Source organism: Haliotis rubra, unplaced genomic scaffold, assembly GCF_003918875.1.
Source record: "Haliotis rubra isolate DU_JTF1 unplaced genomic scaffold, ASM391887v1 Scf210, whole genome shotgun sequence".
NCBI lineage: Eukaryota > Metazoa > Mollusca > Gastropoda > Lepetellida > Haliotidae > Haliotis > Haliotis rubra.
The window spans coordinates 169,335-188,296 of record NW_025766115.1 but is presented as its reverse complement, the minus strand read 5'-3'; the positions used below and the strand labels follow the sequence as shown (position 1 = coordinate 188,296).

The following is an 18,962-nucleotide window of genomic DNA, read 5'->3' as shown; positions in this document are numbered from 1 at the left end:
GAAGACCTAGTAAGCTCTGCCATTGTCGGTGGTAGCGTGACAGTAGAGCTGGTGGAATGATCTGTTGGATCTTGAGCCAACGGTCTTCTGGTACCACTATACGGTTGAGATTGGTGATAAATCGGATTCCTAGGAATTGCAGATCTTGGCGATGGTACTAGGTCCCGACTTGTGTAAGTTTACTAACCATCCCAGCTGTGTTAGTAGCTTTATGATGTAGTTTAACTGTAGTTTGAGATGCTGTGGATCTTGATCTACTTGTATCCCGTCGTCGAGGAAGAACGACACTGCGCGAGCCCTTTGACGATGTAGATAGATAACAATCGGTTTCGCTATCCTCGTGGAATAACCATGGGGCTGATGCTATTCAATGGGAGTACTTTCCACTGGTAATGTAACCCGCCTAGCTGAAACCCAAGGTATTTCCTGGATTCGGGATGTATTGGGATGTGCAGATAAGCATCTTGTAGATCTATACTGCCCATGTAGTCCATGGGGCTTAATCATCTGTCCGAAGGCGTAGATGTATCATAGTGAACCTGGGTGGTTTGTTTAAGTAAGTCTTGTTGAATAAGCTCATGTTGTAAATGAGTCTGTATTTCTCCTTGGAGTTCTTCTTGGGTACTAGGAAAACTGGGGAGTAGAAACCTGGTTCGATGTTTCCTTGCTCTATTACTTCTATGGCCTGCTTGGTTAGGAGTAATGTAACCGCCTCTTAACTTTAGTAGTTGTTGTGCCTCTACCTCGAACTTGTGAGGGTTGACTGTTAGTGGAGGCTTGGCCTGTAGTGGGATATAAAAAACTGCTGAAGAATGTTGGAGACATAGGTGTCTTGAAGTATTCCCCAGTTTTCCCAGTGTAGTTGAAGACGCCCACCCACTTGTGACGGTTGTACTGGAACGGCTGGGGTGGAAGACTCCAGTCGCTCCAACCTGTCTTTCAGCGCTTATAGTTATGGAACCTCTGGGTGTCCTGCCTCGGCCCTGACCCTCCTCTATAGTTGCCATATGGGCTTAATTTAAAAGAATCTCTTCCCCTGAACTGGCAATCTTCCTGTCTCTAGCTCTTTGTAGGCCCGTGAATTTAGATCTCCCTGAGTATCTTTGTGAAGTCTGTCGAATGACACTGGCTAGCTGTCCATCGATTTAATCATCAGGACTTCTAGAATCCTTGGTGACTTCTTTGGAGACTGTGTCTATTCCTCCCACAAATATGGATGGGGAAGACCACGGGCTGTATATAGTGGAGCTGTAAAGTTCTCACCCCAGTTGCAGGAAGCTAGGAGGCCTTGACGACGAAGCTAAGGTCAGTGCTGCTGAGACAGACGCCAGATGATCTGTTAAAAACTGCTGGTCCTTCTTTGCATCAGTAGGGCCGAAAGTAAATCATTCTGTCATCTTCAGAGGTCGTGGTTCAAATCTGGAGATAAGTGTCTCATTTATTGTTCTAGATCTATTTAGACCGAAGAACATACTTCGCCATGGTTTCTATCTGAACCAATTTCCATCATCAATCTTGTAGTACTTGTTCTTGGCATCGGAGATCAGCTTATAGTTCTCATCGATGTCTTGGCGCTTTGAAGAAGGGTTCCATATTGGCGCGCGGAGAACTTCTTGGCGCTGAAATTTGGCAGATGTGGCGCCTGAACCTTTGTGGCTTTGTTAAATGCTGTATCTAGGTTCTGAGGGTACCGCTAATCGGGTCGATTGGGGTAGTGTAATAGCATCTGCGCCATCTTCTTTCATCAGATAAGTCTGCTTTATTGCCACTCTTGAAGGTGATGAGAGATCTAGATTATTGACCATCCAATATCTTATCTCTGCATCTGAGAAAATAATTCCTCCATCATCTTCCATTCCATCATCATAGATAAGAGGTTGTTGCTCTTCTGATGTAGGGCTGTGTGGCTCTATCTCTATATCGCTTGACGCTTGTGGAGATCTAGTTGTAGGCTTATGTGCAGACCCGTGAGGTGATCGACGGTGATCGGGCGAGGTGATCGCCTTGGTGATCTATATCGATAGGTTGACCTTCTTGGCGATCTATGAGGGGACTGATAGCTTCGCCAAGCTCTTGTGTAGTCCCTTGCTGATCTTTTAGATGAAGACGATCTGGGTTCAGGTGTCCTTCGAACGCTTCGCAAGCTTTCAGATGCGCCGGGTCCTGGGGAACGATGATATGACCTTCGCGAAGGCTTCATGCGGTGGTCTGGTGATCAGATTCCATATCTGAGTATGACGCCAAGAAGGTGATGATTCTTCCCGCGCAAGGCCTTCGCTAAGGCTGTACATCTGGGTCCTTCGTCGAGGTGGTCTGTGACTTCCTTCAAGGCTGCATTGTCGCGGGCTGCTACGCTGACAGATGGTGCCCCTGGGTGCTGTTCACGTTGGAGCCTTCAAGGCTCGACCCTGGGATGGCTGCTTCTCCAGTCTATAGTGGCCTTCCATCATAATCATGATCTGTTTCATAAGATCGCTTTGGGATGATCTGGCGACGTAGTAGATGGTGCCCTTTCTGCTGTGTTAGCTGTGGGGCCCTCAGCCATCTCGCCTGACATCAGTGTAGAGGCATCAGGCTGCTTGTTGATCTCTGCTGACGCCACTGTCGCTGTCACTGGTCGCCTTCTTGTATGCATGTCGGGTATGATGATCGGCTGGTCATCGAGAGGCCCAATTCTGCTGCTGGAACGATCTCGCCTGAGAAAGTTCTCGATGACTTCAGATTTCCTTTGGAGGAAGACGCCGCCCTGGGGTACGGGTCTGGCGCTGAGAAGACGTTGAGGCCCTCTTGACTTTGTCTGCGATGACTGGATGTCTGGAGAGGCCGGTCGCTTCTTAGAGGTGACGGACTGCATCCCACGCCCCTCTTCCGATGGGGTCTCAAGCAGAACACCAGACGGGAGGGGATCACCGACAGCAGTTGACTGGATGGGCAATCCGGACGTGATCGGCCATGTCTACACCTAGTTTGGCGCGGACCTATCTGCAACACGCCTCAAGACGCAAAGATGGTATTTATCAAAGGCAGAATTGGTTAAATTTATGCAGTAACTGCAACGTGAGTCAAACGCACAAGGCGAGTACAACTAGGGCATACCACATGCGGATCCGCAGCGGAAAACGTAATCTACAAATAGTACAGTTTTTCATCAATGTAAAACTAGCTGAACAATCACTTAACTCACGGAATAAACAGTAGAAATAATGATTAATTATTAACGCAAATAACTGAAGGATACTAGCTATACCTTTATAGTAAACTATAAAAGGTAACTAACTAAGAAAACCAAAGGATATAGTGTGTAAGGAGACACAGGCGCCTCACATCCTGCTCACTGGGCGAAGAAGGAGAGAGTGAAGCATGAGGCCAGAGGGTGGCGACACCTGTTCCCGCGCTCACGGCAGGGGAGGTAACTCGTGGGTGAGTACCAATTAGTGATTTTACATTGAAGGGAGCTTCAATTAAGGAGATACAAGTGTTCCACTATGTTCGCAAGAGGAAGGGGACAAGCAAAAGAGCATGAGTCAGGATAAGGAAAAATGACAGACTCGGTTGGGATGATGAGCCGTATCCTGATTTCCTTGATACCGCAGGGGTGGAGCAGACCAGGGTGAGGGGTGGGGGCCACAGGCGGACTTCTGCTTGTCACTGGTGTGCTGCAAGGACGGTACAGCCATTTTAAAACACATGGTCCCTCTTACACACATACATGTAAACTGTGAAGTCGGTTCAATTGGTACATGTTTTCTCTCCAAATTTGCTTTTCAAGTAAGACAACCTGAGCTAAATCCAACGCATACATAATTCATATAGGACCAATTCACAATGAAACAGGATACATTCAAGGAGAGAGATTTTCTTCCTTCGTCTATTCACTGGAAAAATTGGAGCTACACGATTCAGCCTAAGTGAGTGTTTGTTGTCATTGTTTAATGCCATACTCAGTAATATACTCATGGAAATAAATAAAGAAACACAAGAAAGAGCAAATGTTTTAAGACTCTTTTCCAGGTTTTTGTCATGCTTCATATTGCACTGTGAGTGAAAATCTGGAAATAAACAAAGGAACACTTGTACTTTCATGTTTTCTCTTAATCGTTTCCATGAGTATAGTGAAGCAGCATGGCAGTAGCTTGTAAACAATAGTCTGGACCAGACAAACCAGTGATTGATACTATGAGCAACATGTCATGCCTTCGGGGCATAATGACGTTCAGTTAACCAAGCCACCAAGAGTGACCCCCAATTGCTTCTTACAAGTTAAGATTACTATTGACCTAGTGTACATCTACATTCCCAAGGTGCTGGGTGAGTGACTTACACTGGCCTCTGTCGGTTCTGGTAGGGGATATCATTCAAGTCCTTGGCATTCTCCAGGTGTATCCAAGCAGCCTGGATGTCACATGTGTACAGCTTGCAGGGCTCATTCAGGAACACCTGGGAAACAAAGCAGTCAGTGTGTCTTCACCTATTTTGATAAAAGCTTGTGATGACATACATGTGTAACTAATTACTGCACTGTATTTTCCATGCAACCTAAGTGTATGTCAATGAAAAAAATATGACAACCTTAATTTTGAACTACCTTCTTTTGAAATGAAAGTTTTATGTAATATATTTGTACAAACCTGTAGAGGTTATGAATTCTTTGAAGAAAAGTCCTCCTTGGTGTACACATAAGCATTAAATGTCCATTTTAAAATACCTATGACAGTTGTAACAATATTTCAATCAAATATTTTACCAAACAAAAACTCGTTTTCTTTAGTGAGACCACCCCAATAGGGCCCCTCACAGGGCCCCCTAAAGCCAAGAGCAGGTAACTCTTGCTGCTTACCTCGTACCTCATTTTCCATGCTGAACGTGTCAGACAGAATGAGGGGAGGTGGGCGGCCGTACCCCAAGGAAGACTCAAAGAATTCATAACCTCTACAGGTTTGTACAATTCTTTTTCAGAAGAAATCCTCCTTGGGGTACATATAAGCATAAGACAGACTCCCAACGATGGCGAGTCGTGAGGAGCGGTATTCTGTCTGGCTAACATACCCCCTAGTTCAATCGAAGGCACAGCCGAAGCCGAGAGAGAGAGAGAAAAAACACTTACCGAGTCACCTGACCGCTGATGTCAATCAGGCGGGGTGTGGCAAGGCGGGGTAAAAGAGCCTGGCTTATACGCTATTGGCGGAATTTTAATGATGGACATAAGTCCCAACCCCCAATCATCAAAATGGGAAGGAATGTATGGACAAGTCCTAAACATACCTAATCCCAAACCAGCGAAGCGTGGTGCAGGGAAGAAAAACAGTGGATACAGCGTGTGACAATGCTAGAGCCAATAAATCAGTAAAAAACACCTCCAATCTGATACCGCCACTGATAAAAATTGTGGAATTTCATAAAACCGACACCAGGAAATAAAAACAATCGTGACTTCGAAAGCTCATTCGGCTAGAGAGTCACGACACTGCCCACTGGTGAGAACTGTCTGGCCAAACCGAGCACATTCCCGTGAGTGTTTGTCCAGTTGATAATGGCGGATGAATGTACTCGGTCGGCTCCAAATAGCCGCTGAGCAGATCTCCGCAATGGGCAGTGCCGCGGCATATGCCTTAGATGTCGCCACTGCCCTAACCGAATGAGCCTTTAACCCATCAGGGATAGTTAACCCTTGGTGAGAGTAACTCATACAAATGGCAGAGACAAGCCACCTAGATATGGTCTGCTTGTTCGCCGGAAGACCAGCCTTACCACCGCCATAACAGCAGATCAGCTGCTTATCTTTCCTTGAGAGTCTTACGGACATCTAAGACGTGAGCACGTCGAAGAGAGGTACCAGACGATGGAGGCTGAGTAAAAGCTGGCAGTTCAATAGGCGCCCTTATGTGAAAGGCGCCTGCGTTCTTAGGAGGTAAGAGTCTGGCAACCGAATACTGACTCTGTCTTTGTGAAAGACAGTCAGAGCAGGATCCGCTGACATCGCATGGATATATCCTACCCGCCGGTCAGACGTTACCGCCACAAGAAAGGCAGCCTTCCAACTTAACAGCTGGAGTGAAAGAGACGACAGATCGTGAAAGAGAGGACCGGACATCCAATCAAGAACGATTGCCAAGTCCCACGGGGGACTAATCCGCCTGACAGTCGGACGGATTCTGTCCATCCCTGCTAAAAGTGCTGCACCAGAGGGTGCTGCCCCAAGAGAGCACCGTCGGCAGGTACATGGAAGGCAGAGATATCTCTGCCGTGGAGTAGCCCCGGATAGTAGACGGAGCTAAGCCTGATTAATCGAGATTGTAAGAACTCCAGTACTTCGACTACAGTCGAAGAAAAGGGATCGAGAATCCCTCTGACGACACACCAGCGCGTATAACAGGCCCATCTATCCTCATATTGAACGTTTGCCGAATCCCTCCGCAAAGCCAGAATGGTGTCTGCAACTGGTGCAGGAATTCCGCTCGCTTGGAGGCGATTCTGGACAGTGGCCAGGCCACCAACTGAATCCTTGGATTCGGGTGCGGTGCTCCGTTCTGGGATAGTAGGTCCAGTCGAAAGGGTAATAGTACAGGAGGCTGAGCCAGAAACCTGAGTAGTACCGGAAACCAGCTTTGAGCCGCTTAAAGAGGTGCAAGGAGCACAAGAAGTCGAGCTGGTTGGGTGGCAAGCTGCGAGAAGACTTTGGGAATCAGGGGTAGTGGCGGGAACGCCCACAGAACCCTGCCCATCCAATCGAGCTAGAAAGCATCCGAGGCGATGGCTCTCGGATCCGGTATCCAAGAGCAAAACACCGGAATCTGGTTCGTCCCCCCAGAGGCAAACAGATCCACCTGGAACAACCCGAACAACTGGGAGATAATCCCGAATATCTCCCGATTGAGCATCCACTCGTGCTGGGCCAGGATATGCAGAGAGAGCGCGTCTGCTCGATAAACAGGCATCACCCGTATGTCGAACTGGTCGCACCAGAGCAGAAACTGCCACCCTTCCTGCAGGAGGGACGGGGAAACTGTACCGCCCTGCTTCAGGATATAGGTCATCGCCATCTGGTTGTCCATCTCTAGACGAACCACACGGCCTCGAACCCGCTCCCGAAGTCGTTTGAACACTAACCTGACTGCTCTCAATTCTAGCACATTGATGTGCAGTTGCACCTCGCTCTGTGACCACAGGCCTGAGACTAACAGGTCACCCAGCACGTCCCCCCACCCTGTGAGGGAGGCGTCTGTCTGAATCGAGAGATCTGGCGACGGGATGTCTAAGGGGATCCCCCTGGATAAATTCCCTGCCATTGTCCACCACCGTAAATGAGGAATTAGCCACCCCAGAGTTTGGAGAATCAATTCGTAACCCCGATGTGAACTCACATTGGAGCCAAAGTTTGCTGTATGGGTCGCGCTCGCCAAACAATGTCCACCGTTGCCGCCATGTTGCCTAGCAACTGGAGCCAAGTCCAAGCTGAGGCCCTGGGGGACTCGAGAAATTGTAACACAACTCTCTGGACTTTGGTGACGCGGTCCGGAGACAGGGAGACTACACCTCACGCTGTCTCGAATCTCGCTCCCAAGAAAACCAGATCCTGGGTGGGAACCAGTTCTGATTTCTTGAGATTGATAATCCAGCCCAACTTGGTGAGTATACTCATCACAGAAAGTGTCGCAACTCGACTCAAGTGAGTGGCAAACGCACGAAGGAGCCAATCGTCTAGGTACTGGTGACAGCACCTGCCCTGTGACCTGGCTACCTGCGCTGGAATTAGCATGAGTTTGGTGAACACCCTTGGCGCCGTGGAGATGCTGAAGGGGAGCACATGAAACTGATAGCACCTCCCGTCGAAGGAAAACCTTAGGTACTTCCTGAACTCGGGGTGCATTGGGACATGGAGGCACGCGTCTTTGAGGTCGATTGACGTGAGCCAGTCTCCCTTCTCCACAGATGAGATCACTGAACGCAGTGTCTCCATCTTGAAGGATGGTACCTCTATCATGTCGTTCAGACCTTTGAGGTATTTGGTGACAAGGAAATAGGTCGAGTAATAACCCACCATTTCCTGTCCCACTGGAACCACCTCGATGGCTGCTTTGTCCAGTAATGACTGGACCTCGGCACGGAGCACCTCTGCCTTCTCTAGTGCAGCAGGCAACGGATCCCAGAGAAGGGAGGTGGGTCTCGCTTCCACTGTGGCATGTGGCCTTCCCTGAGCGTGGACAGGACCCAGGGATTGGAGGTGACCTTTTCCCATTCCAACAGAAAGAGAGAAAGTCGACCACCCACAGGGATATGTGGCATGAGGCAATGGATACCAGACGTTGGCAGTACTCCGATTGCTTGATCTGGTACCGACAAGGGTTCCGGAGGAATTATTGCTGGGAAGCCAGGGCTGACTTCCCCTCCTCTGAAAAGGCTGGTGGAGCGCCGTAGCCTTGCCCTTGCCCCTGCCTCTGCCCTTACGCGACTGTAATGGCTGAGCCCATTTAACAGGTTCCTTTGCCGAGGCAGAAGGATAGGCGGAGGTAAGTACCAGGGGCCAAGTGTGAGACATGTGAGGCTGTTCCAACAAGGGTTAGAGTACTTGAAGGTTGATACAGCCTCCGCGGCTTCCCGGACTATTGTAGCTGCCTCGGGGGAACAGGGTAGAACCCATCCGGAACGGCAGCGCCAGTAGAGCCTGTTGCGTGGCAGGAGAGTACCTCGCCACAGAGAGCCACAGGCGACGGAGACCCATAACCGCCGACATCATTTGGCAGGTCGACGACCTAATAGAGTTGCGCGCCAGATGTGACTTGACCTCCGTCAATTGTTTTGCCAAGGTGGAGGGAGACATAGCTTCCTCGACTCCGCCCACATCCACTAATTGCCTCTGCAATACCGAGATATAGGGAGAATTGATGGTAGCTTTGAGGCACTCGACCGCGTTGCAGTACTGCTCCTCAAAGGAGTGATATGCGCACTTGAGTGCCGTGGCGTTGGCTGTGAATGGCGGAAGCCGACAGCCTTGTTTGACGGAAGCAAGCGAGCTACCAGACGAACCCTCTCACCCATGAGGTACCGACGGTCCAGCTCGGGCAAGTCGAACCTGGACCTGATACCACAGAGGAGCGGGTTAATAACTTCAGTTAAGACTGAAGGCAAAATGCGTAGCCGTGTGTCCGCCACCTTAGTAGGAGTGTATACCTCCCCAGGGAGGCAAAACTTCGTAGGGTCGGGTGGCCCTACCTGAGGCAGGATGGAGGCAATATGCTCCCGCACCTGTCTCAGGGACGCACTGAGCGATACAGAAGGTGTACCTGACCCTCCCCGACCCTCATCCTCCTCGAACCGATCCTAACGGAGCGAAGTCTCTGTATCTAGAGAAAGCGCCGAGGGTTCGTCCGAGGGGTCTAAGGAGAGTGACAGTGGCTCGATCAGAGCCGAGGTGCCCGGTACGCCCGTCCCAAGACTCGAAACTGAGTCATGGTGGCGAGATGAGGAAGAGCCCGACATGGGATTCCCCAACGGCAAGCATAACGGTGCCGACACCGAATGGCCCGGCAAAGCCGGCGCAAGCGGTAGGACCAAATGCGAGGGGGTAGCGGAAACTACAGGGAGAGCCTGTAACACCGGCACCAACTACCGACCCAGACCCAGATCCGAGGCTCCGACTGGTGGCAGCCACCGTAGCGGGAGGGGCGGCCGGCAGCCGAGACAAGGCTCGGTGCAGATGCACTCCCGACAGAAATCCCCACACCAGAGCCTGAGCTAAGGTTGGGGACACTGCCCGCCACAGAAACGAAACACCCCCCAGTACCTGGCTGGACGATAATCTCCTGACGGAGACCGGACATCGCGTCCGATATGAGCGAGTGAACCGATGCCATTTGCAGCTGTAAAAGATCGGAGATTAGTTCAAATATTAATGGATTTGAAACTGACATGTGGAGGTGAAGGTGCCTGTGATGTGGAAGGAATGGCTGGTGAAGGGACCGAAGATCCCGCACCCTTCGCCCGTTTAGGCGCTGTATCCCCTGAAACAGATGAAGAGGAAGAACCCTTCTTTTTCTTAGCCTTTTTATTCTTATCCTTAGAGGGAGGCTCCTGCGTCTAATGTCCCCCCCCCCGAAGCAAAGACATGTAGAACATATCATGTGAGGTACGAGGTAAGCAGCCAGAATTACCTGCTCTTGGCTGTAGGGGGCCCTGTGAGGCGCCCTATAGGGGTGGTCTCACTAATCAAATCGAGTTTTTGTTTGGTAAAATATTTTATTGAAATATTGTTACAACTGTCGTAGGTATTTTAAAATGGACATTTTAATGCTTATATGTACCCCAAGGAGGACTTCTTTTGAAAAAGAATTATGACTCATTTCAAAAATGAATTTCAACAAAATTAATGAAACAATCAATCAAACTACCTCCTGTAATGCTTCCAGTGATTAATTTTCAACTTCACATGAACAAGTGCCCCATGCTGTACCCTACCTCCTTCATGTCCATGTAGTCCTTGGCCTTCATGAACTTGTGTCTGAGCAGCTCCACCAGGGACAGGCAGGTGTTGAGGAGCACCGAGTCCTGCCAGCCCTGCATGAAGCACTGGTCCCAGATGTACATCACTCCGGGGGTGTCCAACACACTGATGAAGCCCTGCAATACATATGTGAGTGAGTGAGATGGGTGAGTGGGTAGGGTGAGTGAGTGAGATGGGTGAGTGAGTGAGATGATAGTGAGTGAGATGAGCGAGTAAGATGAGTGAGTGAGGTGTGTGAGATGGGTGAGTGAGTGAGAGAGATTAGAGTGAGTAAGTGAGACGGATGAGTGGGTACGGTGAGTGAGATGATTGAGTGAGTAGATGAGAGTGAGATGAGAGAGTGAGATGAGTGAGTGGGTGAGTGAGTGAGAGATGAGTGACATGGATGAGTGAGTGAGATGAGAGTGAGTGTGTGAGGGAGATGGGTGAGTGATTGGGATTGATGAGTGAGATGAATGAATGAGTGAGATGGGTGAGATAAGAGTGAGTGGGATGAGTGAGTGACTGAGTGAGATGGGTGATTGAGATGAGAGTGAGTGGGTGAGTGAGATGGGTGAGTAAGGGAGTGATTGGGACTGGTAAGTGAGATGAATGAGTAGGTGAGATGGGTGAGTGAGATGAGGGAGTGAGATGGGTGAGTGATAGTGAGATGGGTGAGTGAGATGGTGAGTGAGTGAGATGAGTGAGATGAGTGAATGAGATGAGTGAGATGGTGAGAGTGAGGTGAGATGGAGTGAGATGGATGGGTGAGTGAGTGAGTGAGATGGGAGTGAGATGGTGAGTGAGTGAGAGTGAGATGAGTGAGTGAGATGAGTGAGAGAGGGTGAGTGAGTGAGATGAGTGAGTGGGTGAGAGTGAGATGAGTGGTGAGTGAGATGTGTGGTTTGGGTGGGTGAGATGGGGGCATGAGTGGGGCATGAGTGAGTGAGTGAGTGAGAGTGAGATGAGTGAGTGATGAGGAGTGGAGTAAGTGAGTGATATGGGTGAGTGAGTGAGTGAGATGAGTGGGTTGGGTGGGTGAGAAGGGGGCATGAGTGAGTGAGATGGGTGAGAGATGAGTGGGTTGGGTGGGTGAGAAGGGGGCATGAGTGAGTGAGATGGGTGAGTGAGATCAGTGGGTTGGGTGGGTGAGAAGGGGGCATGTGTGAGTGAGATGGGTGAGTGAGTGAGATGGGTGAACAAGTGAGATGAGTGAGTTGGGTGGGTGAGATGGTGGCATGAGTGAGTGAGATGGGTGAGTGAGTGAGATGGGTGAACAAGGGAGATGAGTGAGTTGGGTGGGTGAGATGGTGGCATGAGTGAGTGTGTTAGATGGGTGAGATGGGTGAGTGAGTTTCAATGCTGATCTAAACATTATCTCACTTCTGTCCCTGGGTGTCACATTGTATGAAGTGATGCAGGTCCTACTCAAAGCAGATCTGGGATTCAAACCCATCACCATACATTTCTGGCCTCCATAATAACAGTGAATTGCATTGCCATAGACATCAGGGCAATCTGAGCCACTACATGTATTGGTGCCATGTACCACATGATGCTCAACAAAAGAACTGACAAAACCATAGCTACACAAAGCTACTATCAAGCTTATCCCTGATGATTGTGGATGTCCTTACCTCGCCTATCCACCTCCGGAAGAAGATGAGAGGGTTGGCCAGCAACTCGGTGGCAGTAATGTCCGTCCTCAGTGTGCCAGGGGTAGCCTGATACAGTGCCTCTGCCTTGGACTTCTCCTCGTGGATCAGCTGCACCAGGAACTCCTGTAGACACAAGTCAGTGTTACAGTAACAAACACAGATGACAGGATCATTTTGCGGAACATTTGATGTTTGAGTAATAGTTGCAGGAAATGAGCATTATTATGTCTTGGGTTTCCAACTAAGCTAAGGCAGTCAAACTGGAAAAAATTATTTGTATATAATTTGAATTTTATAAAAATAATTATAAGAAAAACTGTGCATCAAACCTCTTCCACTTTGTTGAACAAGGCCATACAGTTGGTATGACTGACTGACTGACATTGGTTTTACGCTGCTTTTAGCAATATTCCACCAACATCACTGCGGGGGACACCAGAAATGGGCTTCACACATTGTACCCATGTGGGGATTCGAACCCGGGTCTTCGGGGTGATGAGCCAACGCTTTAACCACTAGGCTACCCCACCGCCCCAGTTGGCATGAAGCCAACAATCATAACACTGGTTTCAACCCAAATAGATCCACCTCTGCAAAGTATGATCTGGCACCCCAGAACCCATCTTGGGGTTTACGAATCCACAGAACAATAGGCTGCTTCAAAATAACCAAGGTGTTTGCATCTTCAGAAGTCTCCTCCCTGTAAGTTACACAGCTGTTAGAGTTTCTGCTTCTTACACCATTCTCAGCAATTTTTCAGCTATGTGACGGGAGCCTGAATATAATTAAATCCAAAGTAGTCAATCCAGTAACTGATGCCTCGACCTATCTGTTTGGTAAACTCTCATGAATAGTGACATATGTAATATTTGGGATCACATTTTTTCAGTAAAGTAGAGATTCCAGTGCCCTTGTTGGGTTGAGACTCATCTGGGAGCTGAACCCACACTCTCAGAGTCAGGCACCTAATCACTATCACACAATATCAGTGAGTGAGTGAGTGAGTTATTGTTTAACGTCACATCGGCAATATTGCAGCCATATCGTGACGAACACAATATCAGCCATCTAACCCACCCAGCCAACTGTTTAATGGTTAGGGGCTGGCTACCTTGGGGTTGACCTTGAAGTTCTTCTTGGCTATGCTGGTGAGGTGGTTGTGGAGTTCTGGGTCGGCCTGCCGGAGTGTGTTCATCACCTGCTCTGCTATTGCAAACACCTGGGGCCACTTGGGAAAACAGTTGGTGTTCAGCAGGTCCAGATACATTGCCAGCTCAAATACATGCTCCCCTGCAACAAATCACTGGTATTATTACTGACACACTTCTTGTTTTTAATAAAAACAAACACGGACCTGCCAGTTTCAGCAGGGATTAAAAGCAATGTCTAACGATCAACCTCATCCACTATATGTAATGAGGTTTCAAAATGGATTTTGACCTGTGAAGATCCGGGTTGGAATCGGTCTTCAGCAACCCATCTTGTGGTAAGAGGCGACTAACCTGATTGGGTGCTGACTTGGTTGCCACATGTCATTGTATCCCAATTGCATAGATTGATGCTCATGCTGTTGATCACTCTATTGTCTGGTAAAAGCTCGATTGTTTATAGACTGCCCCCCATATAGCTGGAATATTGCTGAGTGCGGCGTTAAACAACAAACAAACCCAACCAAATCAAAATAGATTTACAACACTGAGCCATTTGTAGATTTCCTTATCTCTTTGTTTAATACTCTAGCTGTGTGCATGATAAGATGACGGCCTGTAAATGATGGAGTCGGGACCAGACAAACAAGTGACTGATATTATGAGCAACGATCCATAATATCACAGTACAGTCATACATCAAGTCACCGAATCTGATTGCCAAATTCATTGAGACACCTTGTACGACAAGCATAGATCTGGTAGTGACAGAGTTATATTTACATCTTTACTAGTCCGAAAAATAATCTGCTCCAGAGTTGCCTTCTACTGAATGTCAATAGAGGTCTCCCTCAAGGAACCCGTGAAGGTCCAGGTTAGAATGAACCTTCAGTAACCCATGCTTGTCGTAAGAGGCAATTAACGGGATCAGGTGGTCAGGCTCGCTGGTGTGGTTGCCACATGTCATTGGTTCCCATTTGCGCAGGTTGATGCTCATGCTGTTGATCACTGGATTGTCTGGTGCAGACTTGATTATTTACAGACCACCGCCATATAGCTGGAATATTGCTGAGTGCGGCGTAAAACTCAACTCACTCACTCACTCACTCAAGGAATGCTAATGGTCCTTCTTGAATTTTACAACTTGAGGTCATCACAGTGGACTACTGGGACCAAATTAAACCTAACAATCCCATACTCTATGTATTGAATGTCCCACCTTTGTCATCCAGTAATCCCGTGGGGCTCCTGAAGGCCAGCTGTAGAGGGAAGAGCCAGTGTATGAGGTAGGGCTCATAGCTCCGGTCATACACATACAGGACGTTCAGGGCACGAGCAGTCTCTTTCATATGGTTGGCTTCCTTGTGGTTCACCATGGATGTTGTCTTGGTGTAGGTCTGCAACACAATAAAGGACTGACTGACTGACTGAGTTTGGTTTTACGCCGCTTTTAGCAATATTCCAGCAACATCACGGCGGGGGACACCAGAAATGGGCTTCACACATTGTACCCATGTGGGGAATCGAACCCGGGTCTTTGGCGTGACGAGCCAACGCTTTAACCACTAGGCTACCCCACCGGCCCCACAATAAAGGAACAGTTGAAGACTACTCTGACATTGCTGATAAGATCTTCGAATTATACATTATTTTCATTTAACACAGGTTATAAACATAATCAAACATGAACAACCATCACTAATCATCTAAACTGACCTCAATTGTAGCATTCTCTATAAGGCCATTGATAGGGGACTGTGTGGCACGCTTCAGCCTCAGTTCACTCAGTCCACGGGTCACACCATGGGCAAATCTCTCTCGGATCATCTTCTCAACATACCTGGAAGCATATATACTATGATAAATCCAGTTCTCATATAGAATCAACCAAGGAACAATATTGTCAGGGGACATTAACATGAGATCTCCCCGGGACAATGCTGCAAGGGAACAATAACCTGGGATCGCCTCTGGGACAATGCAGTATGAGGACAATAACCAGGGATTCCCCCAGGGACAATACTGTAAAAGGGACAATAACATGGGTAGGGCAAGACTGTAAAGGGACAATAACATGGGATCTCCCCAGGGCAATACTGTAAAGGGACAATAACATGGGATCTCCCCAGGGCAATACTGTAAAGGGACAATAACATGGGATCTCCCCAGGGGCAATACTGTAAAGGAACAATAACATGGGATCTCCCCAGGGGCAATACTGTAAAGGGACAATAACATGGGATCTCCCCAGGGCAATGCTGTAAAGGGACAATAACATGGGATCTCCCCAGGGCAATACTGTAAAGGGACAATAACATGGGATCTCCCCAGGGGCAATTCTGTAATGGGACAATAACATGGGATCTCCCCAGGGACAATACTGTAAAGGGACAATAACATGGGATCTCCCCAGGGGCAATCCTGTAAAGGAACAATAACATGGGATCTCCCCAGGGGCAATACTGTAAAGGGACAATAACATGGGATCTCACCAGGGGCAATACTGTAAAGGGACAATAACATGGGATCTCCCCAGGGGCAATGCTGTAAAGGGACAATAACATGGGATCTCCCCAGGGGCAATACTGTAAAGGAACAATAACATGGGATCTCCCCAGGGGAAATGCTGTAAAGGAACAATAACATGGGATCTCCCCAGGGGCAATGTTGTAAAGGGACAATAACATGGGATCTCCCCAGGGGCAATACTGTAAAGGGACAATAACATGGGATCTCCCCAGGGCAATGCTGTAAAGGGACAATAACATGGGATCTCCCCAGGGACAATGCTGTAAAGGGACAATAACATGGGATCTCCCCAGGGGCAATGCTGTAAAGGGACAATAACATGGGATCTCCCCAGGGGCAATACTGTAAAGGGACAATAACATGGGATCTCCCCAGGGGCAATACTGTAATGGGACAATAACATGGGATCTCCCCAGGGACAATACTGTAAGGGGACAATAACATGGGATCTCCCCAGGGCAAAGGACAATAACATGGGATCTCCCAGGGGCAATACTGTAAAGGGACAATAACATGGGATCTCACCAGGGCAATACTGCAAAGGGACAATAACATGGGATCTCCCCAGGGGCAATACTGTAAAGGGACAATAACATGGGATCTCCCCAGGACAATACTGTAAAGGAACAATAACATGGGATCTCCCCAGGGGCAATACTGTAAAGGAACAATAACATGGGATCTCCCCAGGGGCAATGTTGTAAAGGGACAATAACATGGGATCCCCCAAGGGGCAATACTGTAAAGGGACAATAACATGGGATCTCCCCAGGGGCAATGCTGTAAAGGAACAATAACATGGGATCTCCCCAGGGACAATGCTGTAAAGGAACAATAACATGGGATCTCCCCAGGGCAATGCTGGGAACAATAACAATCCCCAGGGGCAATGCTGTAAAGGGACAATAACATGGGATCTCCCCAGGGCAATGCTGTAAAGGGACAATAACATGGGATCTCCCCAGGGGCAATACTGTAAAGGAACAATAACATGGGATCTCCCCAGGGGCAATGCTGTAAAGGAACAATAACATGGGATCTCCCCAGGGGCAATGTTGTAAAGGAACAATAACATGGGATCTCCCCAGGGGCAATACTGTAAAGGAACAATAACATGGGATCTCCCCAGGGGCAATACTGTAAAGGGACAATAACATGGGATCTCCCCAGGGGCAATGCTGTAAAGGGACAATGACATGGGATCCCCAAGGGGCAATGCTGTAAAGGGACAATAACATGGGATCTCCCAAGGGGCAATACTGTAAGGGGACAATAACATGGAATTCACCAGGGACATTACAGTAAAGGGACATTAACCTGAGGAATACTGTAAACGGACAATAACACATCTAAGGAGACCCTATACTATGCATTTTCCTTTCAGCAGGAATGCCTTGATGACACAAGGGTTAACAAGTGTTTGCCACTGATATGGCAATGTCCCCCGCCACTAAAGAATGGAATATCTATATTTACTACTTTTTAATTTTTGGTCACATACAAGATGCCTGAAATGACTGGTGTCTGCATAATCACCCAATGTAGACTGTCAACATACATGAAAATGTTAAGTGCAATGTTTTATGAGAAATCGCATTTAAATAAGTTTGAAAAGCGGTCAAAGTGTCATGGTGACCTTGAAGATAAGGTCAAGGTCACCTAAATAAACTGGTGTCTGCGTAATACCCCAAAGTAAACTGTCACCAAATTTGAAGACATTGGGTACAACTGACTTACTGACTGACTGAGTTTGGTTTTACGCCGCTTTCAGCAATATTCCAGCAATATCACGGCGGGGAACACCAGAAATGGGCTTCACACATTGTACCCATGTGGGGATTCGAACCCGGGTCTTCGGCGTGACGAGCCAACGCTTTAACCATTAGGCTACCCCACCACCCCATTGGGTACAACAGTCCATGAGATATCGCGTTAACAAGAGTTAAAAGTGTGAAAGGTGTCGTGGTGACCTTGAAGACAAGGTCAAGGTCAACAAAATAAACTGGTGTTTGCGTAATCCCTCAATGTAGGCCATCACCAAATTGGGTCTTCGGCGTGACGAGCCAACGCTTTAACCATTATGCTACCCACCACCCCATTGGGTACAACAGTCCATGAGATGTCGCGTAAGAAGAGTTTGAAAAGTGTTCAAAGTGTCATGACCTTGACCTTATTTTCAAGGTCACCCAAATCGACTGGTGTCTGGGTAATCTCCCAATGTAGGCTGTCACCAAATTTGAAGATATTGGATACTACAGAGCATGAGATATCACGTTAACAACAGTTTGAAAAGTGGTCAAAGTGTCGTGGTGACTTTGAAAATAAGGTCAAGGTCACCCAAATTGACTGGTGTCTGCGTAATCCCCCAATGTAGACTGTCACCAAATTTGAAGACATTGGGTACAACAGTTCATGAGATGTCGCGTTAACAAGAATCGATACGTACGTACAGACGCCGGTGAATACATAGTCCCCCGTTCCGCGTTGCGGCGGGGGACAATAATTAAGTGGCACTATGCAGAGTTATATTTTTATTGAATGACACAATTTTCAAAGCGATTGATGGTCTGGAGCAGACAATCCAGGAGTATTATGATCAGTAACTGGGATACGATGATATGCCTCAGTTCAACAAGTCTGACCATCTGATCACATTAGTTGCTTCTAAGGACAATCATAGTTACACCTTACAACATTGGTCTAACCCTGATCTTCATGGGTCCATAGGGATATAACTACAGATCACTATCACAAGTCAGAATTGTCAACGTACACTTCTTTCATCTTCTTCCTCTCTATCTTGAACAACACATCAGCCCACATGTATGAGCGTAGTTTCCCTGGCAACTGGCGGCCATGAAGGCGTCCTGCCACGTGGTCAAACTTGCGAGGATCACGCTCCAGAATGGCCACAATGGAATTGCCCAGACCATCACTCTGTACCCCCCACAGTGGAGGTGGGTCCCCTTCAACCTTTTGCACCATTGCTGGAAGGAAACAAGACAAATTGAAACTAAAAATTTGTTGATAAAGAAAAAGCTGGGAAAAGAATCTAGAATATTAGTAAAATCTAAATATTTTTTATATTTGTATACTTATCCTGCACTACTTACTTACTTCCTGCACTTATTGCTTACGGCTCGAAAAGCG

The 18,962-nt window shown here is 47.9% G+C and overlaps 1 protein-coding gene across 1 annotated transcript in view; it reads right to left on the bottom strand.

Annotated features, from left to right (window-relative positions):
- LOC124276591 overlaps positions 1-18,962 on the bottom strand; it is a 57,739-nt gene that overhangs the window by 21,643 nt on the left and 17,134 nt on the right. The window contains 9 exon segments of the mRNA XM_046712238.1: positions 3,540-3,644; positions 3,647-3,656; positions 4,322-4,437; positions 10,453-10,614; positions 12,115-12,258; positions 13,247-13,425; positions 14,503-14,680; positions 15,000-15,123; positions 18,586-18,799. Coding sequence (XP_046568194.1) covers positions 3,540-3,644; positions 3,647-3,656; positions 4,322-4,437; positions 10,453-10,614; positions 12,115-12,258; positions 13,247-13,425; positions 14,503-14,680; positions 15,000-15,123; positions 18,586-18,799 — 1,232 coding nt within the window.